The sequence below is a fragment of the Pseudochaenichthys georgianus genome, chromosome 17, assembly GCF_902827115.2.
Source record: "Pseudochaenichthys georgianus chromosome 17, fPseGeo1.2, whole genome shotgun sequence".
Lineage (NCBI taxonomy): Eukaryota > Metazoa > Chordata > Actinopteri > Perciformes > Channichthyidae > Pseudochaenichthys > Pseudochaenichthys georgianus.
Genome location: NC_047519.1, coordinates 19273974 through 19286200, shown reverse-complemented (window position 1 = coordinate 19286200; position 12227 = coordinate 19273974). Strand labels below are relative to the sequence as shown.

General features: G+C 37.2%; 1 protein-coding gene across 1 annotated transcript; it reads left to right on the top strand.

Moving 5' to 3' along the window:
* Nucleotides 1-4697: 4697 nt before the first annotated feature.
* Nucleotides 4698-6465, top strand: gdf15 (Growth differentiation factor-15). Its single transcript, XM_034104129.1, has 2 exons — nucleotides 4698-5109; nucleotides 5621-6465. The coding sequence occupies exons 1-2, from the start codon at nucleotides 4698-4700 to the stop codon at nucleotides 6409-6411; spliced, it is 1203 nt and encodes a 400-aa protein (XP_033960020.1). The 3' UTR covers nucleotides 6412-6465.
* Nucleotides 6466-12227: the final 5762 nt, after the last annotated feature.

Here is a 12227-nt window from a genome sequence, read left to right as displayed (position 1 = left end):
GATAACCTTTGTAGTGGGTGTTTAAGATTAATGTCAAGTGATTTCCTCATAAAATCAATTTAAATGTATTTTGTGGAGTCCAAGCAGAAAATTATGGTTTAATACTGCTTTAATAACGACAAATAATCAAGCTTTATTTCCCATTTTCCATTATTTTATCCCGTTTCATTCCTTTTGTCTGATCAGGAGTTGTGGATCACTTCACTGTAGTATCAACAAAACAATTTAACAAAAATATTTCATTTGATATAAGAACAAATTGCCCCTAACAATTCAATTCTAGAAGGTTTTAAATGCTTAATGTGTTTTGAATAATTCAAGCTGAATAGCTAATTCATTCGGATTAGTTGTTTTGCTTGTTTAAAATGTGCGTTTGAACAATAAGTCTTATTTATAAAGAAAAGTATAATGTATTGACATTATGTGAAGCATGTGTTGGGAAACGCTATACAAGTTTTGATATAAAAAAATACAAGTAAAAGACATGTAGACTCCTGCATTATATCTAATGTTTCTAAATTCACAATGAATTTATTGTTGCAGATCAACATGATTATGCATAGCCTTTCATGAAGTCTCTATGTGTCTTTTTGTCATGCTCTCCATGTGATCCAGCATAGCTCATCCTCAAAAACTCCATGGTCATTAGTGAAACTATTCAAGCATCAAAGTCAGCACAACCTCTTTCACTGCCCTCTTTTTAAGGTCATTTGTGCTATTTCTGATCTGACCCTCACTTACCTGCACTGCGGGGCTGAGAGGTAGAAACAATAGCTTTTAGGCACTCAGGACATTTAAAAATACAAGATGTACTTTATTAATCCCAGTACTTTATTAATCTGTTTATGATCTATGAACGTCTGGCACAGTCGCTGTATCTTAGTTGACATTTACCAGACAGGCTTGAACAAGATCGGAACCTAACAACCAACAGTAAGCATCAAATACACCTATGTGCAATGCCTTTTCAAATATTGGCTTATTCTCTCTCTAATCACCACTCACAAATACATTGTGGCATTACGTTCCTGCAAAGAACACATTTCTACTCAGATGCAGCATTGAGACATCTTCATCTCAAATCCATATAAGAAAGATTCATATTAATGTTAGATGCTCTTTCTGACTCCAAATAAAGCTGCACTCAGCTAATTGAAGTCTGCACTGTAGCTGTAGGTGCACTAGAGGGTGCAATTGAGCTATTCGTATAATAATGTTTATTGACTTGCTCTACTTTTGCTAGTGCGTGCTGGGAATAGTTCAGTCCCTTGTCACTGCGGACGCAGCATGTTTCAAGGTAAAGTGAAGAGAAACTGGCAAATATAAATAAAAGTAAATGAATTGAAGAATAAATGAAAGAATAGATGAATGAAGCGGACTTGAATGACAACCTGGCTCTCTTTCTACCATCTCCCACCACTAACACATTCATGTAGATTTGTAAAAAAAAAAAAAGGGTCAAAATGATTGTATGAGAGAGTGAACCCTTAATTATGAGTGATCCATTAATTTAGTTAATAAGGATTCGATTTTCTCAGAGTGGCTCCTCAAATAGATTTGGGAAAATATCGGGCCCTTTTTTCAAACGTGTTAAGAGGATAAAGTTCCCAATTATTCCTGATTACACTTTTGCATTTTGGAGGGGTCCCAGCACTGGGCGGGTTGTCGCGGGGAGGTGCTGCCGTACTGACATTTATTGTGTATTATTGAAATTTTTGTTTTAGCTGACTGGTTTTCTATTTATTTATTTTTTATTTGTCTGTGTTTGTATGTCTGTTTGTCTTCTGTCTGTGTGGGATTTTGTTTGCCCTGGTGTTAAGCAGTATTTGCATTGTTACTCTTTTTCTATAAAGTGAAGATTTGTTTACCTACTTTTGATACATGCTCTGACAATAACTGTATGCTGTTGAAAACCCAATAAACAAAGTAATTTTTTTTAAAAAGACATCATTTCTGACAAGGGGTCACAAATAACAATAAGAAATAACATCATCCGTGCTCACTCACAGTTGAATGTAAGCAAAATGCACATTTGTAATACAAATTAAAAAATGTAAATAAAGGCATATATTTACATGTTTACACACATTCACCCTTACATTTATACATATATATCTCAAAAATACAACTCTGCATGCAGAAAAAGGCCAGTGAGTATGAGATGGAGGTACAGTATCTTTCCATTTAGTCAATATCAACCTTCTAGCCAGTAGGGCTAGCTATCACGTCTCTCTTGGACGTAGGGAGGGAAGGTGAAGAGGGGGAGACCCCAAACAATGCAGTAAGAGCCTTCGGTGCCACTGGGGCCCCAATTAGCTCCGAAGTAGTTTTGAACATCTCTACCCAATACGTATGGATGGGCAAAGCCAGAAACAAATTATATGTTTTAGTTGTGGGCAGTTCAATACAAAATGTATTTTAACTTATTTAATTTGAATCATTTTTAGATGCCCTGAAAAGTTAAATAACCTTGACCTTATATTCATCTTACAAGGGCTTGAAATGGGCCGGGTCCCCATGTTGGAAACCCCCTGCACTGAGCCTCGTGAATAGAGCAATGTGGTGTCATTGACTATATGCTTATAAAAGCCTGTATCTCTCTCTGTTACCACTGAGCATGATGAAATGCAGTCCCTATACTCCGAAACTTCTCTTTCTCATGAGAACAAAACACGTTTTTTCCCCCGTCTCTATCCTCCGATGCAACAAAGAGATAAAAGGATAAAGAAAATATAAAGAAGAAAGGAGTGAGAGTCCTACACGACAGTTTCACCAATAGTGCCAGTTTGCATGAGTCACTTTACACCTTTCACACACTTTCTACTTGTGAGGTAGACACACCAGGCAAATGATTGTTTCATCACCTCAGTGACTCACTCGTCAGAAATTCAAGCAGTATCTTCTTTTGTAACTTCTTCTCATGCTCAAATATTGTCCTGGCATTTAATTTAGTATTATATTATTGATGTTGTAACTGGGACAATACTTGTAGACCACCTTTTGGGCTTATGACCCTTTGTAGTCATACTTTATTAAATCCCAAAAGGGGAAAATACGTTGTGTAGGCATCCATTAAACCTTTTTATCACAGGTTACATATGTCTGTAAGCTGTGAGAGATTTCACCAGAGAGGGATGTTCGCCTTTCTCAGTTAGTATTATTTAATTATTAATCCTAATAAAGAGGAAGTCTCGAGCATTTCATACGTAACAAGAGAAAAGAGCAAATAACAAAATAAAAAATGAAACCCCACAACCCCTTTCTTTGTTTTTGTTAGTCGTTATGCAAACACTTCTATCTTGAAACTCTCCCTACATATTGTATTGTATGAGCTTCTAATTATAACATTTAAATGTAAGTTTATAGATGGGTGGCACTCATTTTTATTGTTTTATATTATTATTACACATAATATAGGTTAATCTGACTTTGTATTGGTCATCTAATGACTTTACAGTTTTACTATAGTCATAACTACAAGCTCATCATTTGGCAAAAATGGCCGTAATACACTTTTATGAACATTTCCCATAAAATCTTTATCAGTCAGTAATCGGTGCTGCGGTCGGGAATGCCCGCAGGTGGAATCAATGACACAGCTGGCCACTCCTTTATAATCAAACAGTGCACTGACACCATTTACTGATAGAAAGAAGTGAGTTTTTTTAAAAGTGCACTGCAGACGCAGCAATAGTCTATTTTTAGCTCTAGTCTATCCCAACAATGGTATGAAGCTCTTTTTTCAAACTTGAGACAACAGTTGAGATGAGATCAGATACAGGTTCAGTCTATTTTAATCATCATGAAAAGAAAACACTTTCACAGGCCACTCTGGTTGATTATTGAAGAGCTCCTTACATCACATTATAGTTATAGTAGACTTAGATAATTTACCTTGAGACAGTTCCTTCAACAGAGAACTTCTTTGTTTGTGTACTATTTTTTAGTTATAACCTTGAGGGAGTTCCTCTGTTGCCTTGTATAAAGAGGGAGGGGTAACAAACAGATAGTAAAGTGTCCACCTTTTTCTGTCATTGTTGTCACAAAAAGAATATTATAGCAAGGTTGGACTGTTTTCATAGTGACTTGCAGTTTTTAAAAGGCCTTCACAGGTTTTAGCGTCCAGTCAAAGAGACATGACTATAGAAGCCTCTCTGGTCAGTACCTGCTCCTGACCTCTGACCATACTTGGCAGAGTTGCAGGGGAACAGAAAGAAAGAGTCTAATAGGGATCAATAAACTATCAGATTAACATTATTTACCCTGGTGCAGCTTATGTAATTGGCCATTGTCCCCCTCTTTAGAACTGTTGACTGTAAGACATATGGTCATTTATTTGCTTTAGTGACGCATTACTGGACAACGATGACGTAGCCCGCTGTGGTGCACACCGTGTTCTTGTGCTGTAACCAAACCTCATTTGGAAATCTCTTTATTTAACGTCTCGCCTATCTCTAATCTGTTTTATTTCCTAATTGATGTGTTAATAAAACTGAAAAAAAAAAAAAGTTAATTAACTTCACTGGTTTCTAATTTCATCGGTCACATGTTGTTAACGCAAACATAATGCTGCAAAATGTTGCAACATAATGACATACGGCCGTGGCTGAGCCCATCACATGCTCACCTGACTAACCAGGGGTGTGGCAACACAGAAGCTCTATATATAAAAGCATGTGGGGAATTTCATTCATAACATGGACAAACCCCATCTGCTGAGCTGCACCACTTTCAAACCAGACCTACCTGGCACGCTCACCATGCTCAGATCACGCACACTCCACCGACTCTTCTCCTGCACGCTGCTGCTCCTCGTCTTCCTCTCCAGCTCGGGGGAGAGCCGCCCTCAAACAGCCCAGGAAGGGTCATCTGATGTGGGGAGAGTGGACAGCAAGAGAGTCCTGCTTCTGGAGGCGGTGAAGTCGGGGATCCTCGGCTCTTTGGGTATGGAGAGGGAGCCAAGACCAACTCAAAAGGCCTCGGAGGAAGAGCTGAGGAAGATGTATCAGATCTACAGGGAACAAATAAGAGAGATGAGAGGGAATTCCAGCCAGCCGATGATAGGAAACCAGCAATCCACCATATCTACTGTGCTGTTTCCAGCTACAGGTGAGGTGTTTCTTCGACAGGGAGACATCAGGAACACACTTAGGTCTCATTTGGTCGTTGTCATGCTTAAATTACTTGTGTGAAAAGCCAAATTGGAATGTTTGAGTGGGAGAAGGAATGAAGGCTGCATGAAATCTTGTAGATTGGTTTTAACCTAACCAAGTTATGATCTCTGACTTAGTGGAACGTATCACAGCATGGTTTAAACATATGGTTGTAAATAGAATCAAATCATCCTTTGAACAAAGCAAACAAATTCCTTCTAGCTTTTAGAAATCATGAGCATGACAGACACACCTGGTACACGATGTCACAATTGAACACGTGTTTTTATCACATTAGAGACGAGCCAAACAAGAAGTGAGCATTGGAATTCAAAATAACACTGGATGATTTGAAAATATCTATGTCTTCCTTGGGATGATGTTTCCAAAAGGTACTTTTTAACTCATTGCAGGACTATTGAAACCTTGGTTCTAATGAAATGTTCTTTATTTTTGATTTTTTTTAGTGGAGCCAAGAAAAGGGATTCGGAGAGGAGAACACTTTTATCCACATTCAGGTCAACGCATGCAGTGGTACAGAGCCGTTTTCCACAAGAATCCCAACATCCAGACTGAAGTGACACTAGCACGGGCTGAGCTGAAGATTTCCAGGAAGATTTTAGACAAACCAACTTCAGTTCAGCCTGAGGCAAAACGAGTTATTAAAGTTAAAATCAACCGGATACGGTCGATAAACTCTACTGCATGGACTCACATAAACTCACCCAATGTGTCAAACACTCAAGATGTGCTGCTGGACATCAGCCCTGAGGTGGAGAGGTGGATGAGCACGGATGGTGGAGAGGCCCTGGTTGTGGATGTGGGGATAGCTGTGGCCGAACAAGATGCCCTCAAGGTAAATCCAACCATTTCCCTGGAACTAGGCCTCACACGGCCCAGTAAGACGAGGCTGCCTCGCTCCAGCAACAGGGAGGACGTCTGCGATGAACAAGGGTGGTGCTGCAGGAAGTCTGTCACTGTGTCCTTCAAAGACATCGGCTGGGCGGACTGGGTGGTGGCCCCCACTGAGTATATCATGCATTTCTGCGATGGCTCCTGCCCCCACAACTACAAGCCTGCCAGCATGCACACGCAGGTGAAGTCTCGGCTGCATCAGTTCACCAAGGGAGGGTCTCCTCTCCCCTGCTGCGTGCCGGCGGCCTACGAGCCCATGGTCCTCATGCACTATGACAGTAGGGGAAAGTTAAAGCTGACTCCTTTCAATGACCTGATTGTCACTCAATGCCACTGCGCTTAAGGAAATGTACCTTTGTTATTTTTACTTTTGGGAGAGTGTTGCCATAAAGAAATGTTACATGCTGAGATAATGAGTTATGGTTATCTAAATTAAAATAGCTATTTTTTCATTATACTTTATTTAGAAGAAAAATGTGTTACTGCTGCAGTAGTCATAGTTTTATTTATTTTAACTTATATTTATGATCCTAAATGTATATGTGTTTTATGATGTTTTTGTTACAGCGTATATTTTGTACTATTTAATTGTATTGTCACTTATCATTTGAAGTACTGTATTGTTCGATGGGGCACATGGTTGTGGATTCTTTGCTGTCTTGTGCATTTCAATAATTATATGAAGATTTTAATAAATGCTCTGATTTATTCCCACTGATGTGTTGCATTTGAATATATCAACATACATTTCATAATAAACACAGGAGCATGGTATGTTCTAATATGTGTCATATATCCATAAGAAATACTATAAACTGCTGTAGATAAGGCAGGCCACCGTGTGCCAGAGAAATCAGTGTGTAAAGATATGGTAACTTATATCTCACTTTTATGTCCTTGAAGTTGTGCTTACTGTGGCCTTGACCAGCCAGTCAAGATATAAAAGTAACATAATCATTACTTTCATATGAAAGGGAAAAAATAAAAGCTGCTTGCTGTGTAAACTGCTTAGATTACATATCAATGACGATACGGTAAATGCGTTTTCAATTACAGATTACCAAAGCTTTTTGTTGGAATATTTACTTTCAATTATGCTGGGATAAGTTATTAGAAAAGGAACAAAAAAGCTTATGTGAGATAGAATACGATAAGTTTGATCGCCAAGACACAAAAAACGTTATTCACGTTTGTAAAAGACCTCATAAGAGGAAGTCAAAACTTTCCAAAATGCAGGTCTTAGTAATACAGAGCCCTATAAAGAAGTGTTATATTAAATGAGCGAACTAAAGTGAACTGAAATCGGTAGCAAGCAATATTTCCAGTTTAATGACTCAAAGTAGTGACACCACCAACCCTAATGAGTTATTAATGTTTTTATCTTTGTATGGGTAAAGGTCACTTCAATCTGAGCATGTGTTGTTTTACAATTAATAAAGTAGATGTATTAAAGAGTGGGGCGTATTAAGTGACCCTGGATGACTGAATAAATAGGCAGACGGATATATACATGATTAATCAGTCAAATGTTAACTGTAATTACACTTTTTGTATGGTAAAATTTGACCTGTGCCAACAAACCACTCACTCACTTCTTTGTTTTTTGCCCTGCTACTCTTTGTTTCAGGGATGACTTCCTCAGTTATTGCACAACTGCGGGGTGGATGTAAAGGTCTAGTTACAGTACCACCCAAAGTATACAAGTATAAAAGAATTACAGACAGTATTTATCAAGGACCTTCTGTGTGCAATCTAAGGTAGGCAGTGTGGACTCATTAGCCTCTACTTGGCTTTCTCCTGGTTTTAATCCTCACGTAGCCTTACCGGAAAACCACCACTGAAATGAATCACAAGATGAAAAGAAATAAAAAATACGAAATCTAAAAAATACGTAGCTTGATGTGATCTGTCTGCACACGTCACACTTATCACATGGTACCATTTCAACAAAATGTTATATTTGTTTGTCTCTTACCAGTAAGATATCTTTAGGAATAAGACTTTCGTTTTTGAAAAGTTTTCGCATCCTCCCTATGTGTCTCTGCTGAAAACTGATGGACCACAAAACATAACAAATAGTCTTAATGATCTACTTGTTATCTTTCTGTGCAGGCATCATGTTTTGCAATTGTCTACATACTTCATACGTTTTTTGTTATGTTTTACTGTTAACACACAGAACAGGTGGTGATTAGCTAAAGACTGTAAAAGGTAAGATAAGCTCACATAAAAAGCAATTGCAAGGATAATGAAATAATACCAAATAGACAATGAAAATAAACAATGTTTTTAGTTGAGTCAAATATGTTTAAAAATACAAAAATAATTAATGAAACAAACATTGGCTTCCTCCGAAGACTTTAAGACTGATAAATATTCAAAATGGCAAAAGTTTGGTTACCATGAAAGCAGATGATATTCTATAAATCACAATGAATACAATTTCATATATTTGCACATATCAATCTAGGCACATGCATACATGTGGAACAATACAATAACATTTCTCAGTTTTTAAATCTTTAAAAAATGTAATAAAAAAATTATTTGTATTTGTGAACTATACAACTGATACAAAAAAATACAGCAGAATACATGAAGTGATACAAGTGTGAAGAAAGGGCAGACACTTCTTCTCTCTAAAGGTCAAAATGGAAAGTGATTCATCTGCAATTCCGGGCCTATCGGGAGAAAGCCATAAAACTATCAAATCTTATCAGGAAATTGGGTTAACTTAAAGGTGGGGTAGGTAATTCACTTCAGAAACACTTTTTGTTATATTCCATGGAATCCTCTTAACATCCTGATAGCAGTGAATACATGAAATGCTTTGACAATAAATACATTAATAAATGTCATCTGTGGAAGCCGTGGCGCTGTAAAAAGCACAACCAATTATTATTATTATTATTATTATTATTATTATTACTACTGGATGGCCTACCTGCCTGTCAGCCTTCCATCTCGTGCACAAATGTATCTCGTGCCCTCATTGGTCATGTGCGCGTTCGTGTGTGTTGGAGGAGGGGCTCTGTAAGGAAGTCTGAAGGAAGGGGCAGATTTTTTTTGGCTGCGTACTTTCAAATTACCCTACCTTTAAGTCAATATGTGTTCTTTCAGTACAGAGTGATCCTAAATGAACTGTGCCAAAAACAGTAGCAATCAAATGTCAGCTGTAACATAATATGTACAACAGATTTAACATAAGATTCCATTCCTTACTTTACAGTCTAGATTATAACTATAACATGTAAAATAATGCACAGCATATCCAAAGATTACAGACACTACATTATTTGTTTTAGCTGTATCAAAAAGCAGCAGCCCATTTTTGCCTCGTGATAATGTGCATTGATTACACAAGCAATGAATGGAGATGAATCCTATGAATCTGGCATAATATACACGTCTTCGTCTTGGCTGTCTGGCAGGATGGAGAGGTTACACGATGGATCATTGCTGTATATTGCATCATCTGGTGAATCACACTGCAGGTACACATCCTCTTCAGGTTCACTGGAAAACCTACAGAGAAACAATAAAAGTGATAAGAATGTAGTTTTAATTAGAAAGCACTTTTCCATTGTGACACAAGGCAAATTTTTGTGTGGATTTCCTTCTTGCCCTGAGAAAAAACTCCTACAATGAATCATCAGTTGGCACGTTTTATTAATACATTTCAAGTCATAGGAAACAAAAGAGGAGATCATTTCCAGACGCCAGCCAAAATGTGTGCTTATATTACAAAATGATTGTGCAAAATGGGGAAATTCAAACCACAAACTCACAACTGTTTCTTCATCTATTTCCGTTGAGAGGTCTTTTTTTTCATAGTTTCACAAATGTCATTTCATAATAGCATTTCCTCTAAAAAGGGGTAAACTTGTTCTGCCAGATAAGAACTTGAGGTTCAGCTTACGTGTTCTGTTCCACTTCGGGCCTGTTGTTCCTAGTAGTTTGAGTTGTCAGGTTTTCATAAATAGGGTTCTGTTCTGTTGACTCATGAATCATGCTGGTGGACTCATGAATCCTGCTGGTGTACTGATGGGAATCATCTTGTGGTGTTTCTGCAAAGTCTTCTTTTTTCTGTCGTCTTTTTTTCCCGAGCTGCAACATATCTCTCACTTTATTGTATTTGTAAACGATTACACCAGCTATGATCACCACCAGTAGAAAGAAGAGAGTCAGCCCGACAGCCAGACCTGCGGTCGGGTTTGAGACCAAAGTAGGGTTTTCCGTGGTATTCGTGATCTGCAAGTATAGAAATTACAGAATGAGACTGCAGGACATTGTTCAATAGTCATTAGCAACAACAGACATTTCTTTATCATTTATACAAAAGCGTTTAGTGTATTATTATGGTGGTCTATATGCTGTAAAATGTATTATCTCTTAGATTTACACACGGCATCTATTGCACGTCTGTCCGTCCTGGGAGAGGGATCCCTCCTCTGTTGCTCTCCCTGAGGTTTCTCCCATTGTTTCCCCTTAAACTGTGGGTTTTCTCTGGAAGTTTTTCCTTGTACGATGTGAGGGTCTAAGGACAGAGGGTGTCGTTTTTCTCATACTGATATTCTGAACAATCTGTGCTGTAAAGTGTCTCTACTGTAGGCTATTTTTATTATATGTACAGCACTTTGGCTCGACCAAAAATCGTTTATAAATGTGCTATATAAATAAAACTTGATTTGATTTGATTATTGCTTATTATTGTTAAAAAAATGCTTCTTCACAAGCAAAATTAAATAAGTCTTAAAACATAAAAATACATCAAAAAAATAACAGCAAAATAAACTCTAGGAAATGCTGTTAGATAACCTTGTACATGAAGCCAAGTCAAACAGTATGGGTCAATACAAAGAGTGAACGTACCATAGAAGGCTGCATCGTCGTGGATCAAGGTCTGAGTTATGAGGGAAGTCAAGTAGTTTGTCTAACACCTCACACTTGCAATGCTGAAGTTCCCTTTTATTGAAATCATGGACCAGAAGCACTGAACCCAGAAGATTTCCTGTAAAAGCTATTTCTGAAAATAGATGGCTGCTGACAGGAGCAGAATCACAGTTAAATTAAACTTTGTGACACAATCGACACATTTCCGATCTGAACACATACAAATAGTTAATAGTTTAGCCCGATTTTAATATGTTGATGATCAAATAAATTATTAAGAACAGAAGAAATGTTGGCTAAATTGATATTTTGTAGAGTTTTTTCATTTAGGATAGTAACATACTGTATGGGAAAGATGATTAGGACCACTGTGTTTCTCTATAAATATGTTAATGATATGCCAATAATACATTTATAAAAAGTCAGTTTAACATGATTCCTGGTGATATAACTGTGTATAGATGATAAAGAATTAGATAAATCCAATCAATAAGTTATGTACTTCAGTGCAACCTTATGCAAGCTAGTGAGACTAAACTACGGCTACGGTTACGTTTGATGAGCAACTGTCCTGGGGCAGTCACATGTACAAAATATGTGCAAAACATTGTAAAGAAGTATACCTATTACAAGAAGGTGGTCCCCATGTCTTGGTGAAAGTTGCATCTTGCTGGTGATAGAAGCCATAATATTGTCTCATCTTGATAATTGATTACTCACCCAGTAAAGCTTCAGTTAGATTAGAGCAGCAAGATTACAACTTTGCTGTTGCATATGAGATAGTATTAATAAAATGAACGCCCATCTCATTTGACTAAAGGTCATTGTTGGGAAATGTAATCGTTTTAAAACAACACAAAATGATTTTAAGCATTAAAGGTTCTTGAAGAAAGGGTTTTAGAGTTTATGTTTAAGGTTTATTATCCCAATAAATTATAAACACACAGATAAAAACAAGCTTAAATTAATCCAAAATTGAAGTGGTGTTATCTCTTTTCTACATGTAAATACTGCTACATGAATTAATGATACACACATACATGTAAAGAAAAGCAAATAAACTATTAATTAAAAGGGGAATTGTTCATTTGAACCAACACATAATGATTTCTCACTGCATGTTAACACAAGTCACACATGTAAGAGTGTAAGGTGGGGTGAGAGACAGTGTTGAACTTGTTGAAACAGTTTCTTAGCCCACTGTAAAGTATTAAAGTAGCTTTAAAAATGCAAATAGTATATGTTTGTTATGGGATCATAGTAAAG